At 41.7% G+C, this 19,040-nt stretch overlaps 2 protein-coding genes across 3 annotated transcripts in view; one reads left to right on the plus strand and one right to left on the minus strand.

Annotated features, from left to right (window-relative positions):
* The window catches only part of phactr3b (phosphatase and actin regulator 3b), a 45,659-nt gene extending 40,959 nt beyond the window's left edge, over nucleotides 1-4,700 (plus strand). For both annotated transcript variants that reach the window (XM_035152782.2, XM_047339458.1), the window contains exons 9-13: nucleotides 561-616; nucleotides 2,460-2,521; nucleotides 2,765-2,905; nucleotides 3,652-3,728; nucleotides 4,129-4,700. In XM_035152782.2, the coding sequence (XP_035008673.2) occupies nucleotides 561-616; nucleotides 2,460-2,521; nucleotides 2,765-2,905; nucleotides 3,652-3,728; nucleotides 4,129-4,144 (352 nt within the window). In that variant the 3' untranslated portion in view covers nucleotides 4,145-4,700. The remainder of the gene's footprint in view (nucleotides 1-560; nucleotides 617-2,459; nucleotides 2,522-2,764; nucleotides 2,906-3,651; nucleotides 3,729-4,128) is intronic.
* A 3,387-nt stretch (nucleotides 4,701-8,087) lies between these two features.
* ppp1r3db (protein phosphatase 1, regulatory subunit 3Db) lies at nucleotides 8,088-12,152 on the minus strand. Its single transcript, XM_035151856.2, has 2 exons — nucleotides 11,847-12,152; nucleotides 8,088-11,667 (listed from the first exon to the last, which is right to left on the minus strand). The coding sequence occupies exon 2, from the start codon at nucleotides 11,646-11,648 to the stop codon at nucleotides 10,725-10,727; it is 924 nt and encodes a 307-aa protein (XP_035007747.1). The 5' UTR covers nucleotides 11,649-11,667; nucleotides 11,847-12,152; the 3' UTR covers nucleotides 8,088-10,724.
* Between the last annotated feature and the right edge of the window lie 6,888 nt (nucleotides 12,153-19,040).

Below are 19,040 nucleotides of genomic sequence, written 5' to 3' on the forward strand. Positions count from 1 at the left end.
GCTATGAGTCCACTGGATTTTCCTGATAGAGCTGTCAAGCAACTCCCCTTTGTGTGTGTGTGTGTGTGTGTGTGCATGGGGAATCTCCTCCTCAGTCCCACCCCTCCACATCAGTGCTTGTGCTAAAGGCTGTGCAGGAGCCGCTGCACCACTCACTCCGCTCTGCGCTCAGCATCGCTCACACGGGGAATATACAAGCAGCGCTCCTCCCTCTCAAACTCCTGGAACCTCCAGACCAAGCTGCTTTACTTAGCTTCTCTTCATTAAACTGGCTGTGACGCGTGCTTTCAAACGCACAGTCGGACTTTCCCTCCCCGATGTGGATCCTTAAACGTGTTACCAGCACACTAACCCGGTGCCTGGGCTCGAGGGGGGACGCGGTGTGTGCGCTCCGGATGCGCGGATCGCGGCGCGCTCCGCCCCGGCCCCAGCTTCCACAGTGCTAGTGGTAGTGGTGTGAAAGACTTGTAGAGACTTTATGCGGAGCAGGCTGGAGACGCCAGCTCCAGCAGAGGAGGAGTAGACATGGTCCAGAACGTGATCCTGGTGTTTTTCCGCAGGAGACTGAGCCAGAGGCCGGCGGTGGAGGAGCTGGAGAGCCGCAACATCCTGAAGCGTAAGTTCAGACATCAGCGAGACATATACAGGCTCTTATCGATAACTCTGTGATCAGAAGTGTTTCTGTGTGTGTGTGCTGATCAACGGCCCTCTTTTACTTTGTCATTTAGTGAAGATGTTTCTACATAAAGTATAGAGCTTTCATTTATTTTAAAAATCACAATAAGTGGACAGAAATTCTTCAATATTCATATCAAAAGTTACTTTAAACTAATGTTTTACACTTATATTAAGTAAATGATTCAAAATAAGTCATTCATTTTATGTCAATTAGATCTATTATTCTTAATATTGTGTAAAAACAATAGTTTTCAAATAATATTTTGGAATAATGTCAGTGCTTACACTATAACAGAAAACATTTCCATAAAAAAGCAGCATTTGTCATTACTTTAAGTACTTCTGCTGCATGTGTTAGAAGAAGAATAAGAAAACAAAGTGACATGATTTTTTGCCCAGAAGTTATGATAGGACTCCTGATCATAAAATCCCCAAATCACTGTAATATTCATCCTACTTCAGTATTTCTAGAAGGTTTAAAAGTCTCAGTTTGTTAATTGTAGTTCTGTTCATCTTCTCCATCAGCACTTCTCCTCACATTTGACTTCTTAAAAATGACTTCAGCTCATGGTTCTGTCGTAAAGTTCTACTTCCTCGGGGAAAATGTGTGAGATTGTAGCTTTTCGAGCTGTGAAACTCGTCCCAATGTCCCTGACAGTGCAGAACAATTATGAAACAGCCATGTGAGGACTGAATTCCCACATTAGTACTGACTGTTCCTCCCAGCAGAGACGAGCCACCTGTGAGTGGCAGCTGTCTGTTTCGTCACCGGCTCCGTCTCCGGCTCTCTCTCTCTCTCTCTCTCTCTCTCTGTCTCTGTGTGTCTCTCTTTCTCTCTCTCTCTTCCTCTGCTTATTAACATGTTGAAGCTAAACCCAACCTCCTGCTGTCAGGACACTCATCCTGAACCACAGCACCTCCACTGACAAAATAAAGACCTTAAAATAATGTAGATCAATTGAATCCTGCATTACTGTCACATTGTGTTCAGAGAGTGAAATGACTCTCAGACAGCGACAGGTGCCAGTCTCAGTTGCTAGTCCACTTCAACAGCTCAAATATGTATTTTTCCAAAAGTCAGATTCAGGTATTAACTCAGGTTTAAAGAAATGATTTTCCTAGTTTCCTAGCAACCTTCAACCTACATGTGCCATTCTAGGTCATTACAATCAGTGACCTAAGGATAGAGGAAGGGATTTCATCAAATACATGAAAACACTTTTTGGAAAAGAATCTTAAAATTTGATATATATTTTTCCTATGAAGCAATATGTGAGTTTTCTTTTGGGTCTTGGCAGCTAAAGACCTTAAAAAATGCAAATCAATTCAATCATCCGTTCCTGTCACATTGTGTTCAGAGAGAGATGTGTGCTTTCATTTTTTAATTAGAATGAGAGGGACATCGAGTAATCTTTATCTAATAAAGATGAATCCTATTAGTGCTCTGATCTGCCCGTGTCCCACTCTCTAACTCACACAGAGAGCTGGAGTCAGTCCAAGAGGGCATGAGTCCCGTCCTCAGCACTATTACAGACTGGCTCACTTAGCACTATTGATTGTGAGGAGGATCGGACACATTAGCTCCGTTAATCACAGACTTCATCAACTGTCTGGTCCCACGACAGTGACAGCCGTCTGTTTACCCAACAGTCTGCACACTGACTGAGCTGATCCAAGAAGGACAAATCTGTCTGATGTCCACCACCATGGAAATATAGTCCAGGGTAATTAAATGATTTCAGCAGTTTGGTTGTAATGTTCGTCTTTCCTTGTGTCAACAGAGAGAAATGACCAGACAGAGCAGGAGGAGAGGAGGGAAATCAAACAGCGGCTGAACAGAAAGGTAGGCGGCAGTGATGATTTGAGCAATGTCCTTGAGTCACATCGGTTTAATCCCACATTTAGGCCACACACACACACACACCCACACATACACATTAGGCGCCGCAGGGAACTGTCAACCAGTCAAAACAGAACCTCAATACCTAAGCTGCTCCTGTTTTTGACATTTTTCTATCACTATAGTCTCTTAAATTGCTTTGATGATGCTGTGGAGAGCGAGCGCTGACAGTTGTGTGTCCTACAGCTGAACCAGCGGCCGACGGTGGACGAGCTGCGGGACAGAAAGATCCTGATCCGCTTCAGTGACTACGTGGAAGTGGCCAAAGCTCAGGACTATGACAGGCGAGCTGACAAGCCTTGGACCAGACTGTCAGCCTCTGATAAGGTGGATATAAAAAACACCTCTGGTGATCAGCAACACTGACCTTTTAAATAGTAGAACATTTTGATTCAGTGACTATACTCTGACAACTTTTGTGAACTAGAAGTGTGGTCAACCTCTGTCCAGGATATCTGGTCTTGAAAAATCCTAAAAGAAAAAACACTGAATTAAGATTCAGCCCTTAGCGGGACTTTTACTAAGATTAGAATCTGTTGTTATATACACTGGTTGGGAGTATATGACATAATAACTTATAGTAGGTCATATAATAAACTTTATATCCTCTTCTAAACTTTATTTATACAACACTTTTCAACACAGCTACAAAGTAATTCACAACAAGTGAAACAACAAGTTATGCAAATCAATAAAAGAACAGAAATGAAAATAAACAATGAGATGAAATCAAGAAAGGCTTTCTCTGAACATTTGAGGTACTTCTCTCAATGCCTGTATAGATATATTTATTAGTTAAATATAAAATTGATAAACAAACTCTCTCTATACTATGTCCTAAATGTAACTCCTGCAGAAATCCTGTCTCCCACATGATAAGTGTTTCTCATATAAACCTCCTGTTGGCCAAACACTCCTCTACTACAGAAAACCCAGTTAAGCTTTCATAATTGGCGCCTAAACAACAGATGTCTCTGCTTTTTCACAACATCCTGGTTTGAGGTTGACCACATGATCATCGATGTATGAGGGGCCGCACCTGGGCTCACGCTTCATGTTGCTTCTGTTGGCAGGCGGCGATACGGAAGGAGCTGAACGAGTTCAAGAGTAATGAGATGGAAGTTCACTCATCGAGCAAGCATCTGACGAGGTAAATGTGCGCGTGCGCTCCTTTTGTCGGGGGGGCCGGTATGACATTGTGCAAAGACTTACAGTCTCACATCAATGAGTGCACACCCTGCAGACTGGAGCTTAAATTTAGCTGCAGCCAGGCCCCTCGAGATGAGAAAGTTGCACCCTTTTGCACCACCTCTCCACTATAATGAATGTCCGCCCCAAATTTAGCTTACGTTTCGCTTATGTCAAGACCGTGTGTAGCTAAAAAAAGGACAAACCTTGAATTAGCCGGGGTTGTGCTTACGCAAGCCCCCATTTTTTGGAGGAGAAGCCATTGGCTGCACTGTCTTTTGGGCCAATAATAGGACTCTTGATTGATGACTAAGTGAAGATTTTGGCCCACATTCACTCCCCCTCTTTTCTCGTCCTTGCAGGTTCCACCGGCCTTAGCAAGGTTTCTTCTGTGAAGAGTTGCTGAAACCTGGTTCTGTCAGTGAAGACCTTTGCACGGAGTCTTCCAGCGCCCTGGCCCACAGTCAGTGGGTGTCCTGATATTGGGGTCCAGCCCACCTTGGAGGCTATGTCTCTAGACACGGAGCTGCTAGTGGAAGGGGGGCATGCGAGCGAGCTCCACTTTCTGCTCAGAGGAACATCTCCATCACCCTCACTTTTACCCTGTCGGAGGATTGGGAAGAGGCGAGGTCATGAATTTGCCATAGACAAGCAGAGACTTCTTTTTTTTGTAAACAGACTTTTTTTGAACAATGTCGTTTTTTTGATGCCACACGTGGGGAAAACGTGCATGTGACCAAGTCGACCAGTCCCACTCCAGTATCAGTAGTCACATCCCCAAGCTGTGTCGGAGTCTCACTGATTCAGTTGATGGTTGCGTTTCATATCGACAGTGTAAATGTTCTTAAACAGAAACCTTGTCTGTGTACAACAGAAATCCCTTTGTAAGCACTATTTATTGTCTGCACAATACAGGTTTTCAATTTGTAACAAACTCTGTTTGGTCTCTTGTGTAGTTTGGAGTCTTTTTCATATTTTAATATCACATCATCTGCCAACTAACTTTCCTCATGGCCAGAGAAGGTGAAGTGTTAAGATTTGGTGCGAATTGATGTGATAGGTTCATTATAAATATAATTTGAATAAACAGGCGACCAGCGCTCTGTAGCAGTCAGTGTGGGCGGGGCATTGGCCTTCAGTCTGGACCGAGTTGAACATGTCCACAAATAAACTACAGCAGTGGTCGACAACTGGGTAAAACCTCGGGTCAAAATCGCTGCCAGATCATTTAAATAATTTGATAATTTTATTTTACCATATCAGACTGATACAGACGGACTGACACACCATGGGTGCTGATCAACAGTGGCAACAACATTCATTGAATCACTTGGTTTGGTAATTTGTCTTTAAAGTCAGAGCACAACATTCGTTTTGCTCCTTTATATGGAGCTAAATTACAGAGCTCTGATTTTGAGAAGTTGTGAACTTGGGTCTGAAGTTAGTGTCGCTTGTGACAGATCTGAAATAGCCAACATACAATGTATGAAAAAATTAAACAAGTCAAGTAAATCATTCAAACTTCTATAAACCACACGTGAACAGTAATAAAGCTAATTCAGTTTCATTTTATAAAAAACATTTACTATAAAGTTTTCATTGCAGATAAACCAAGTAGGATGAACACAAAGTTTTCTAACTTTACTCTGAACCATAGACTGTTTATAAAAAGCTGTGCACACAACGACAGGTACACAAACAATAAAAAGTGACAGTTTATTGTAGAACTGTTTGAGGAGCTAATGACAAGTAATAATTCTGAAGTAGCTCCAGAACAGGACAAGAAAACTGAACATTTCAAGCAGGCTGGTTTAGAGCTGACACTGCACTAGTGGTAGAAATGTGCTACATGTAAAAATGTGATTAGAAAGTGTCAGAATTAGGGTGATAATTACTGACTGAGCGTCATAGAGGGTTGTAATCCCAACAGATTAATTTCTTAATTATTTTTATGCTTACGTATGCAGATAATTATACTGATGTCACATTCACCTCATAGCGTCGGATCAAGCAGAAATCAGTGTAAAATGTGCAGGCAGTGACCTGCTACAGGTAAATCTCTGATAAATGAGGACAGGCATGACTTGCATTAGAAGGTTATTTAGGTTAAAGACCCTCGTGAAAACAAGTTCACCTGACTGCGTTTGGCTGTTCATCTAATAACTGCTGCCTGACACTGGCAGAGGAACAAGAGGCAGAGAAACAGGCCTTTGTTCTACTGAGATGTGACCTCATAGTTCTGCCTGAGCACGTTGTTCCCAGACAAAGACATTCAAATAATGTAGGTGCACATGAGGTCGTTGTAAAGCCTCTTTCAGAAGGCGGAAGCCTCTTACCTGGTATTACATAAAAATACAAAAAAGAAATTAATTCAACCCTGGTGTGGGATCATCTCTGTCTCTGGCACGTTCACATCGGCAATGTGTTGATTTGAGCTCTTTCTGTGACATCAACATGCACGTTATATGTGAGTCACACTCCCCGCCCTGGCCCTGGTGCAGGAACAGATGGCAGCTCCAGTTTACACTGCGTGTGAGTCCAGGACCGCTCACCGTCTGGATTAATGAATCGAGCTGGGGCGGCTGATGGAGTCTGGTCCAGTCTCAGGAACCTGTGGCTGGGAGGTGGTGCTGCTGCGTGGGAGGAACAAGAGATGCTCTATAGGGTGTGATGGGGGATATCCCGACTTCCGGGTGTCCCTCAGGTGGGTGGAGGCCAAAGAGGAACACACACACACTCAACATATGTTCTGCTGTTTTCAGCCAAATGTAACTGTGATGACATTCTGATGCAAGAATTGTCTTAAAGTTGCGTCATTTGCTTTTTTCCATACTGTATATTCCTGAACTCACTTGGCCAGCACTTCAGGTGCCATGTATGAGAATAGCACACAACGTCACTATTTCTCAACAACACCCACAAGCTGTAAGGTGTTTTTTAACACCCATTAGCCTTTATAGCAGCAAATTGCCTCCACAAATAAATACTGATGTAAGGAAATCAGTCACATGCTTTAGACAATATGAGTGACGGCTCTTTTATTCCAAACCACACAGGCCATACTGGTGTTTTAGTGATGTAACTCAATCACTGGGACGCACAATGATGCACCAGTTTACATGCAGCCAGTCCCCAGAGCTCACGTCACTGCGGAGCATCATCTCTCCTCCTAATATGGAGCCTTCTTATATAACTAAATGCAGGATGACAGCCCCAAATACAGGCTCAGCGCTGCGAGGCTGCGTGGACGAGCACCCCGACCACACAGTGGCGTGACAGCCATGACTGTTGGGTGAAGAACATCCACACAAACGAGCACCATGGCAGCCCCGCAGGACCCAGAGGGGGGGGGGGACTCTTCAGCTGCAACTGTAAGAAATGTTCAGATGATTTCATTTCAAGAGCAGAGGATACCGAGGCCTGTTGTTGCTGCATCGCTGTGGTTGTGCTACAGTCTGTGGTTCACTGCCTCACACATCCCTTTATCCATAATTATGACTGCTACAATAGAATAAATCATCTTCTGTGAATCCAGTAATTACAAGCAACTGTACAGACAAGAGAGGCCAAGCGAGGGTTGCCAGGTTACGAATGCCCCCCTGGAGAGCAAAGAAAAAAATACACCTCATAACTCAGCCCATAACCTATATCATATTTAATATTATTGCAAAAAAGCTGATGATATGATGGCTTATACAACTGACTGTGGACAAAAGGGAAAATGCATAGTTAAGTTGCAAGTTGTTTATTTACTTGGGTGTTTGAATTTGACGTTACTCTCTTCTAACTTTTCACTTCATTTCACAAGAAAATATGCCACTTTTTAATCTGCTGCATTTATTTTTGGCAACTACGTTTAGTTGTTACTTACTTAGTGTTTTAGATTAAATGGCCCGGCAGTATACGAAGAAGTCTAGTTAGAAATTGTGTTTTAAATGGGACATCTAGAGTCTTAGATTTGAACAATGGCGCCATCTTGTGTTCCATAATTGCTACATATGATTTCCTCGAATTTACACACGACATTGTCAGCATTCCTGGAGTGAGAGATAACAATGTATCTGCTCCCCCCACAAAACAAAAAACATAACACAAAACATAAATTACAGATGTAAGGGGAATGAATGATTTAGTTATTAATATTACATTTAAAAACAATTTCCTTTTGTTGTGGGAAAACTTTTCAGATGATTTACTTAAGTTAAATTAAATGCATGACATGTTTTGCTGAAGTAAAAGTAGATTATTAATGATTTTTATAATTCATGATAATATTGACTTTTCCTCAGAACAAGTGAAAAAAATATGGTTAGTCAGATTATTTTCAAGCTTTTCAGGCAGAAATGTTGTTTTTATTAAAAGCATTTTCAGAGACATTTCGACAAAAAAAACAAAAAACAGATGAACCTATGGCTGTCATCCATAATCACATCAAAGTTTAAATCGCATGTATATTAAAAAAACTTAAAGCCATTGAGGTGTCTACAGGGTTCCTGCCGCACAGTGACTTAGAAAACTCATAGAGAACTCTGTGAGCCCAGTGTCAAGAGACATCTTTCATTGTTTCAGACCTGAAGTAGGACTCTCTCAGTATTGACCACTTAATAATAGATCTACACACGTTTTGAATGACTCAGAGTATCTAGCTGGTGTGACCAGCCTGTAAGGGTTAATCATATGTATTACCGAAAAGCATCCAAAACCCAACTTTTGTACAAAACCAAGACACATGACTCAGTGTTCCATCAGATTGTTTGCATTTGATACAAAGTGGTGAGGAAGATGAGTAGAATGAGTAATGGAGCCTATATATGACTCTGTATTGAATTAATTGATATCTTGAGTTAATTATCTTTTTGCAGTTGGGTGCGAGAATCATAAGAAGACAGAATACATCTCTGCTTTACGCTTCACTGCACTTCCCTCTGTCCTGGGAGAGGGATCCCTCACTTGTGACTCTCTCCGAGGTTTCTACATTTTTCCTCACACTGTCACACCTTGTTATGCCCCATGAGGCAAATTGTGGTTTGTGAATATGGGCTTTACAAATCAAATTGGATTGATTGACGTAGAAGTAAGACGAGTGTCAATTTATTCTGGCTAATTCATAAAGTCATTGACATCAAAAACAGATTGAAATCATCTCTCAGAAAATGGACTTATTCCCACTACAGACCATTATAAGATAAATAAGCTACTGTTTGAATCTCAAACTGTGGCCTTAACAAAACATTCCATAATTTTTCTGATTGATGTCGAAAAAACCTGACATGCTCAGCAGATTTCTGGTTGGTGAGATAGCTGAGATCATGTTTGGAGCAACACGTCACACAGCTGCAGTGACTCATGCAGATAGAAGCATGTCCTCGTATGAGCCAAACATCGCAGGCTGCCAGAAAGCGCTGGAATCTGGGCAGCGGTGTCAGTGGAAACTTTTCTGGTGAAAGGTCAGACCCTGTCAGGGGAAGGAACCAGTCACTTACAAACAAGATAACAGGTCAAACACTGTTATATCAGAGGGTAAACAAACTGCTCAGGTTGCAAACAGATCATTACATTGTCTGCATCTGTGTGAAATCAACAGAGAATATGGATTTGTTGCTTTGTGTTCAGACACGACGACACTGTTTTTCCACATCACGCTGACGATCATTAAATTGAGTCACTACTTGCTAGAGTGCAGAGTGAGCAGATTCTTGTGTGGGTCTGTTCAGAGGTGGTGGGGGTTTAATCTAAATGAAAGCCCAGCAGGAACACAGCAACCTGGTATGACTTCAAACACACTGGAGTGGTTTAAAGGGCCAATACACCAACTTTACACAGGATGTCCAGTCGACTTGTCATCAGAGCTGTGTTTGCTCAGGAGACACATGCTTTGATACAGGTGAGGTCCGAAAAAAGCTTTGTTGCAGCTTTCTCCACATCCAGCTGTGATGTCATGGGGCCCCGGGGATACACTCCTACATCACCGCACTGTGGTGACTAACGAAACCACCAGGGGTACTGAAATACTTAATTACAAGTAAATGTCCTTATTCAAAAAGTCAATCAAGTAGCAGGGCAGTTTGATGTCATTACACAATTATAATCACTGATGAGTTAGTATGTAAGTATAATTTAAATCAGTGGTTGTTAAAATGAGGGTCCGAGGACCCCTAGGGGTCTGTGGCACACTTTCAGGGGGTCCGTGAAACGTTTCCAGATTCGTCCATTAAAAAGATCACGATATATTGATATTCTGTGTTGACATGGTGAAAACATTTTGATACGTAGAAGTGTATTAGGCCATGTCAAAATATTCCAAGGGCATAAGACTTTTAAACTCCTCCAATCTGTCATAATTCCACTAACTCTGCACCGTAGCATATTTGCACTATTGCACACACTTGCACTATTGTTTTTCTTTTTTTCTTTAGGTGTATATATATATTTTAGATATGTATATTTTATTTTCTATTTTAAATTTTGATATTCTATTTTATCTTATTTTACTCGATATTTTTTCTGCTTGTAATATTCTGAGCATTGCTATAAGCGAGCCTGTGAGCCAAGCATTTCATTGCAAGCGACTGCTTAATGTAATCGTTGTGCATATGACAATAAACTCTTGAATCTTGAATCTTGACATAAATGAGGAGGTCCCCAGAATATGTTTTCTCTTGTAGGTAGTCCTTGGCAGAGAAAAATGTGAGAGCCTCTGATTTAAAGGTTGTGACTGGTTAAGATAAAGTTTATACAAAAATTGTATGTGTCATCTCTGACAACACTTAATACTTTATAAACAGATATATGGTTTTCATTTAAATTCAGAATCTGATTAGTATCTAGCTCTTAGATTAAGTGGAGTGGAGAAGAAGTACTGATGTTAATACTTGATTAAATTCCAGTAGTGTTTATACTAAAGTAAAGGACACATTGGTAATCTGTACAGTATTGTACAGCTCCCCCGTGTGGACACTCAGGTAAAATGCAGCATGCTGTCCTCACACTCCCTCGGCACAATCACTTTGTAGCTGTGGCACGACAGTTTGTAATTGTGTCCATTGTTGTTGTCCCAGTAATCAGATCCTCTCACATGGTAGCGGACGGCAAATTCCAACACAGCTCCTGGCTGCAAAATGAAGGGCGGCACCGGCAGACGAAACCTGAAGGTGTCTGCCTCTGGAGCGCCGTGCTCCCCGTGGTTCACACTCGATACCCAGCATGCACCTGCCTCTGTATGTGTTCTCCAGTTGGTGAAAGAGTAGTGTACTGTGACCTTTTTCTCATAAGCTAGATTCAGTACCTGTATGGTGCCTGTGATCCCCTGCTCTGAACACAGGACCTGCTGCAGACACACACTCTGAGTGCAGAGACGCTTCTGGAAGTCGGGCTGAGCTGCCATGTTTTCTGGGAAACAGGGTTTGAAGTACGGCAGGGACAGCTCCTGGGACTTCCGAAAAGCCAGCTCAGAGCTCATCAGGAGTCTGAACATAACGTGTTGGGGGATCAATGGGTGCTCTTGAACTTTGAAGACCTTCACTTCCTCTAACTCCAGGCCCAGCGAGTCCACGAAGCGCACCTGCGGGCTCCGGAGCCCTTTCGTCCTCTCTGCAGACGAAGGTAGAGACTGAGCTCGTCTCCTCATGATCGTCCTCACCGGGGGCTCGGTGGTGGAGCCGGGCGTTAAACTGGGCTCCTTCACTGCGGGGGTTCTGGGTGGCGGAGGGCGGATCCGAACAGGAGGTTTGGGCGTTTGAGGCTTGGGGTCATAAATGTCCCGAAGACGGATGGTGGTGGTTTTAGAGGTGGAAACGCTGCTGGAGCCACTGATGAACTGAAGCTGGACCCCACTCCTCTCACCACAACATCTCTGCTGCCATTTATCACAAGTGTCAGCCATGTTCGTCACATACAATCACCTTGAGAAACAGACCAACCAATGCATAACCGAATTGTTACATCATTTCACACTACATATGCAAATACCTACATTACAATCACACATTTATAGACAAAAGAGCAATTACTTGACAAGACCACCAGTCGAATTCTTATGATCTAAATCAATGTAAATGTTGCCGTTGAAGAAGGATCAAACCTTTGCGGCAGACGTCTTCAGTCCTGGTGTCAGGCTGGTGTTCTTGCATTGACCTTGCTCACTGTCTGGTAGTCGCTCTGAACCCAACTGCTACCAGATGACAGATGAGAGGAGGCAGCCTCTGCCAGACAATGTCAGTAATTCGCCATGTGAAGCCCAGCACAACATCTTGAGCAAAAAATAAAATAGAGCTACTGCAAACTACAGACAGTAGATTATCTGGTAAGACTTGGAAAAGCACAGCCTGCAATCGGCGACTGCACTTCACCCCTGGAGCTCAGCCTTTGACATATAACATGAGACCTTTAGTGGGGATGGGAGGTGTAGAGTGAATATTTATAGCAGATAGTGGTGGGCTGTGTTTCTGTTCTTTGAAGATGACTTACTGGCTTAAAATACCAGCTGCTTACAGTAGTGACATGTAATGAACCCTATTGTCAGACTATTTTAGATTAGAAAACACCACCACCACAAAAGAAATTAAAAAAATTATCTGCGGGAAATTTGCAACTTTAATTTTGTGGCAGTGTGTCACGCTATCGTATTTCTCTGGTGTCTTGTGTTGGTTTGCATGAGTTGATTATCTTTATGATTTTATTGCAAGATGTACTTTGTCTCATTGTGGGATAATTACAATAATCTAGCTCATGCTACTTATTTACCAAAACTGGAAAAGATGATGTGTTATTATCTGTCATGATTCTGCCCCTGTTTTGAACTTTTGTTATGAACATTTTGAAAGACTTTAGATTTGTTTTTGAACTTTTGATTTATCTGGTTAAGACTTTTGATTTATGTGAAACTTTGGGTTGGTTTTGTATATTTGGATTTATATCTCTCTTTGAATTTTCGAAATCTATTAGTTCCTGTTTGACTTTGAAGCTTTTGAATCTTTTAGTTTACTTCCTGTCTTTGCCTCCTTTGTGATTGAGATCCTGCTCTTGCCTCAATGTGATACCGGGCATTCACACGCTCCTCAGAATTTCCCGAGTTGTGAAGTCGTTGTTCTGACTTTGGCGTGTTCATGTGTGTGAATGTGGAAAAAACATGGACGCTGTGAACAATGTGTTGTATTTATGTGTTAATGATGTTCAAATATCATGATACCTCCTTCCAACATCTGCACAATAACAAAGAGCAAAGAACAAGAATCAGGTTTGACAGACATAAACATTTAAAACCTGCATGTTAATCATATTAACGTCAGTATTTACTGAGACGTATAGTGTCGGGTGCTTGTGGGAGATGGACATACAGTTTGCAAGTGACAAAAATGAAACAATTGACAAGTTCACTTTAGAAGTTATAATATTTAAAGCTGATTCATGTTAACTGGTTTATAAGTGATGACGTCAGCAACTCTAACTAAACCTGACAGGCATCCAACAAATAAGTAAAGTTTAAATAACAGACAGACAGTGTGTCTAATATGTCTGTAATACACTTTAATGAAACCACTGTTGTAGTCAACTTATTACAACGGTTACTGAAGAAAACATTAGGTTTTCATCCTTATGCATTGAGGACGTATGGAATTCTCAGGTGCACTTGCTCTAGAAGTCAAGACTGTCTCTGCCCATGAACAGCTGTCCATGTTTAACCTCAACAACATGGCCAACAGCCCCACATTTTACTCGTCATAGAAATACCAGCCAGCTTGGAGAATGCCATGCAGTGATTTGCAGCACTCGGGTGATATTACACAGCAGCCTTCACATATTTGTGACAAGAGTGTGGTACAAAGGCTGTGTAAAAAAAGCCACACAGAAGGCTTTAAATACAAATATCACAATCAGATTACATCAAAATAGAAATTAAATGAATAAAATGACCAATGACAACACTTGATGTGCATTGCACTTAAATATTACTTTTCAGATGTCACCGGCATAGGCAGAACCATAGGATGTTGCTTGTGAGTAAATAATAACTGAGACCAATCAAATCGGAATGGCAAGCTGTTGAATCGAAATGCAAAACAGTAGATGACAGTGCAGCACACTGTATCAGGACGTCAACAGATGACACAAATTCAATCCAAGGCCTGATTTCAATAACATTTAACGTCAAACTTGTGCCAGGAACACAGGAAATGTGACCCAAGAGCCAAGAGACATGTATTGACTGATTGTTAAATCAAAAGAAACGAAGGGTTACAATATGATGAGGAAATCCAGGGTCAAATCAGCGAGTTTGTCTGAAATGGGCAAACTTTTGCTGCCTATTAATTAATTCCAAAAAACACTCAGGGAGAAAAAGTGTAAAACATTGTCCAAATGTGTTTATTATTGTGAAAAGGAATCATAAAATATGATCTTTGTCCTAAATTATATTTATGATTTCATATTTCTCAGAACATTCAATATCAGTGGCCAATACAAATTGACAGAAACATGTGCAGACCAAGCTAAAGGCTTCAGTGCTTTAATCAGATTCTGCTCTGGATTTCTCATTGTAGAATCCATGGTCACAACCCTGCTCATGGTGGAACGAGTGGAGCAGTTTGCAGTCTGCAGACCGGCTCCAGCATCTCGATGCCCATTTCCCCAAGTTTGAAACAACTTGTACATTGTACAACATGCAGCTTTGTAAACGCTTCCAGGCCCTTTACTACCTCGAGTCCTCATTATTGCCAAGCCAGCTGTCATCCAGCATTCCCCCGAACACTCAGGCTGTTTAATGATGAGACACACTGCATGAGCTAAATGCACAGGAAATAGAGACATGGTGGTCATACCGGAGATTCTCACTATATGTGATTAAAAATCTTTAACCTCAGCCAATCTATATGTAAGACAAAATCCATACTTTTAAGGCCTTTTATTACAACGTGTGGTTATTTAAGACATTGTTAGACTTCTTATGGACTCACAACCTGTGGACAATACTGTGCTTGATTTCATTTTTCAGAAAGTGCTTTAGTTGAATTTCAAAGCAGTATATCAACACATCTCGGCTGACTGGATATCTCCTGGACAACTTTGACAAACAGCCAAAGTTGGTGAAGGTAACTAACTGAAAGTTTAATTTAATACCGGCACATATCAATATAAATTAACAAGAGGTACAAAAGTAACCATGGTCCAAAAAAACATCTAAGTTCAAACAATAAGATAAACTCTGAGGAGCACTAGGAAACATGAAATGGAAAACACAACTGAAATAAACAAGGAACCAGACGGACAGAAGCACAGAGACTTATATACACAAGGAGGCAGGGTGAACACAGGTGGAACACATTGGGAACAGGTGTAGACCATCAAGGGGCAGGAAAACAGGACAAAGGCAGGAAATCAAGCTAGAGATACGCAAGGAGCATCATTTCAAAATAAAACAGGAAACAGACCTCAGAATGGAACAACCCAACACAAATCCAAAACACAAGGAAAAACAAGATAGTGTCCATGATCTAAAATGCCCATAAACAGAAAATCCAAAATGTTTTTTCACTGTCTTTCAGAGTTCAGGGCTCAGAGTCATGGCAGTTTCTTGGCTAAAAATTCGACTTCATGTTCACTGGTAAGTTGTTTCATGAGGACAATCAAGGGAATAAATGCAAAGTTTTCCTCTACAACTGTTTTTGGGTCCGGACTTTTTCTAGAGGTTGCCCTTTACACATGCACAACGCAGCAGGAGATTGTTGTTGATGTTAAAAAACACAAAATGTGGTGTGATCTGGATTCTCAGGGTTGTTTGTGTCAATGCACTTTGTCATTATCTCCGCTGCTTCAGCCATCGTAACCATGATTAACCCTGGTGTCGGTTTCACTGTTTCTACTCATTCTTAGGTCTTTATTAATCTTTCTACTGTTTGCACCTTGGTCTCTGTCCTTGGTCAGAGTGATGTGTATCATCAGCATTGAGGCACAAGTTCTTATACCATATAGACTGCATGTAAATATGGATGACAAGACAGCCCCCCACAAATTAAGGCAGTAGTTATCACACTGATGTATTGCATGTTCAAGTGCAAATTTCTATTGTAAATTGTTTGTTCCAGCACTTGGCAGAACCTTGATATTGCAGCTGCAGACCACGATCACCACTGTACAGACTCAATGACATCAGAAGTGTCAGATGGCAGCACCTGCATGTAAACAGCCGAGTCTTAACCCTCTGCTTAACTGATTATCATTTTTTAAAACCTTACAACTAAAAGAAACACTTTTATTTTACAGTAGAACATAATGTTTACACTCAAACATTAAAGCTTGTAAAGCTGTTTAAATTACAAAAGCAGCCAAGTGGAGTGAAATGTATATAGAAGATTTTTAGTTTTATTTTGCTGTTGTAAGTTTCCTGTTTTATCACTTGTGATGTTTTACACATGACTGAAAAGTAAGGACCTTGAGATAATGTAAGTTGTGATTTGGTGCTTTTATTTCTTCCGTCACCCTGAAGCCACCAGATGATATTCTGTTTGATTTGCATTCATAACTTCTCCACAAGTCATAGGGGAGGAGAAGGAGGTGAAGGTGGAGGTGGATGGTCAGGTGATGGACGAGAGGAGGGAGAAAAAGAGGAGCCAAATGAAGAGGTGAGGAAGTGATGGCTGAACCATGCAGCACCTGAGCCTCCACAGCCTCCACCTGCAGCTGTGGACGTTCCATCGACCCGCTGGTGATAATGACTTCATTAACTCCTTTGCTCCATGATCGCACCACATGGAATCAGAGTTATTTGGCCTATCTTCGTTGAAATGAACAGGGTAGACGAAATAATGGAAACACCTGTAATGCTATAACTGCACCACAAAATGCAGCCTCCAAAATAAACATATAGGGCTGTTTTAACGCCTCTAAAACAGTTTCATCACAAACAGGAAGTCCATTACATTTGACTGCATTTGGTTTAGCTGCGAGGCAACTGGGTTTATATTCTCCTTCTAGTTTTTAATGCTGTGAAAAAAACAGTGTTACATATACCACAATTCATCTCTTACTCTTAACCATAACCAGGACCTCAGAAATGACTTTTTGCTTCATTATAGACCAGGCTTTGGTCCCCATGAGGTATACTGGTCCTGACAAGGTCGGTGTTTATGCAGGAAAAAGTCGTAAAGAGGTAACAAAATAAGTACACACACACACACACACACACACACACACACACACACACACACACACACACACACACACACACACACACAGTGGAGACTAAAACCCACAGAAAATGTAAAAGAAAACAGCCTCAAGCACAGTCCACAGTAGTTTAAATAACTGCAGGACAGTTTGACATCCTTGCTCTGACCCGTCATCAACTGTATAGTAGAGATAACAGCTCTGCTGCACCAAGCAGAAGTTCTTCAGGACAGGTTGACTTATAGATGAAAGTCAAACAATATCTGGCTCCTGTGGTTGGCAGCAGTCTGGTTTGTATGATCACAGAGCGTTGGCAGCGAGTTCGACCTGAATCAGCAGCTGCTGCTGTCCTGCAAACATGGAGGAAGAGAAGCTCCACGTTTCCTCCAGAGAGTCGTCCAGAGTGATCTGCCTCCAGGTGCTGCCCTCATACCTGCTGGCCGGGCTGGGCATGGTGACGGCCGGCATGCTGCTGGACCAGGCACAGGTCAGTGACACGCAGGCTGCTGTTGAATCAGACAACTCCAACGCCAGTTTAAACTACAGTGGGAGAGGTCCAAAGTGATCTGCACCAAAACTCCCATGCAAACGCAAAGCATGGACATGTTTGACTGAACCATTGCATTACATTCATCTCAGTACATTCAGTTACTGATGCCGTGAGAAAATGTTCCTGTTAGATTATTTCCTCAAAGTCTAATCAGGACGCGGAAGTGGAATATGATCAGATCATTATTCCACTTGGAAGACGGACTGCTTAATTCTGACAATATAACCATATCTGTCCTTTGGTGTCTCTGTCTCTGTGCCGCTAAATGTCTCTCCGTGTCTCTCTGAACTTAACTATGGTGCTGTGAGTTTGCAGGTCACAGTGACCTAATCAGTCTGTAAAGTGACCTTGCCCCATGGGAACAAATTAACAGATCTTGGCAAAGTTACAGTAACTGATATTAGACCTCTTTAGATTTATATTAAAACAGCTGGCTATGCTGTTGTCCCTCAGCCTTTCAACCTTTCAACCTTTCAGCCTTTTCCTTGTCTACCACTTGTGGTATTGAAACCAAAAATATTGCCTGTGGCCCCAAAAGGTCTCTTTGACCACAAACCACCACTCTCCACCAACATTATTATTTTTCAGACCCTTTCACGAGTAAGTTGTATTTTTCCTGACAATGTCCCAATGTAAAGTCTATGGGACATAAAGAGTGTGCAGGAGGAGCCAGCTGGATGAACAGTAACGTACATGTGCACGAATCATATGGAAAATCAAACCTTTACACTCCAAAACCTGTGTAGGTAGTATTTGCAGCCTTATATATATATATATATAAATATATATATATGGTTCTTAAGTTTGCTAAAAGTTATACAAGTTATACTAACCCAAACTTTGATTAAAACATGTTTTAAAGTTTGTAAACACTTCTTTCAGTGTAGATAGATAGTCTAACTTTCTCTGCCTTGTGATTGTTTATTCATAGCAGTAAATAGACAGTTGCTCCAGCTAACTTAAATCAGATAGCAGTTGATGACTGTCTGAAAAGTGATACTATTATTTAATTAGAACATATTTGGGCTCCATTAAATCTGATGAAAAATGATGCACAGAAAGCAAGGAGCTTGAATCAAAAGACAAATCCCTTTTTTCCCCCTGTACATCTGAATCATCACAACAGAGCTGCAGTGAATCTTCAGTGACATTGAGACGTGATGACAGAAGCTGCAGCTGCAGAGGCCATAGAGACATAACTGTATGTGAAAGGAAAGGACAGGTTCAGGAAGCTCTGCATCACTTGTTTATTCTCTGGACCGACTTTGACCTGAGTTAGGATTCTGTCTGCAGACTTTTAATCTTGTCAACTCATTTCTTTACTGTCAGTTTTCTGGACTCTGAGACAAGGTGATCTTCAAGAAGAAGAAGGAAAACTCCTCTTAATCCACTCAGCCATTAAATTAGTGTGTGTGCGAACGCCATAAACACTCAGTTACAGCCCCACTGTGTATAGCAGCTGTTGCTTCATAATCCAAATTACAGGCAGCAGTCAGAGGGGGGAGCTGCAGGCAGCGGAGCAGCTATTCTGAGTCATGTCTCAAGGACACTATTCAGCTGAGT

The sequence above is a fragment of the Hippoglossus stenolepis genome, chromosome 3 (genome assembly GCF_022539355.2).
Source record: "Hippoglossus stenolepis isolate QCI-W04-F060 chromosome 3, HSTE1.2, whole genome shotgun sequence".
NCBI lineage: Eukaryota > Metazoa > Chordata > Actinopteri > Pleuronectiformes > Pleuronectidae > Hippoglossus > Hippoglossus stenolepis.

Coding starts and splice junctions, on each gene's coding strand:
- ppp1r3db (XM_035151856.2), bottom strand. CDS start 11,648: ATGGCTGACACTTGTGATAAATGGCAGCAGAGATGTTGTGGTGAGAGG.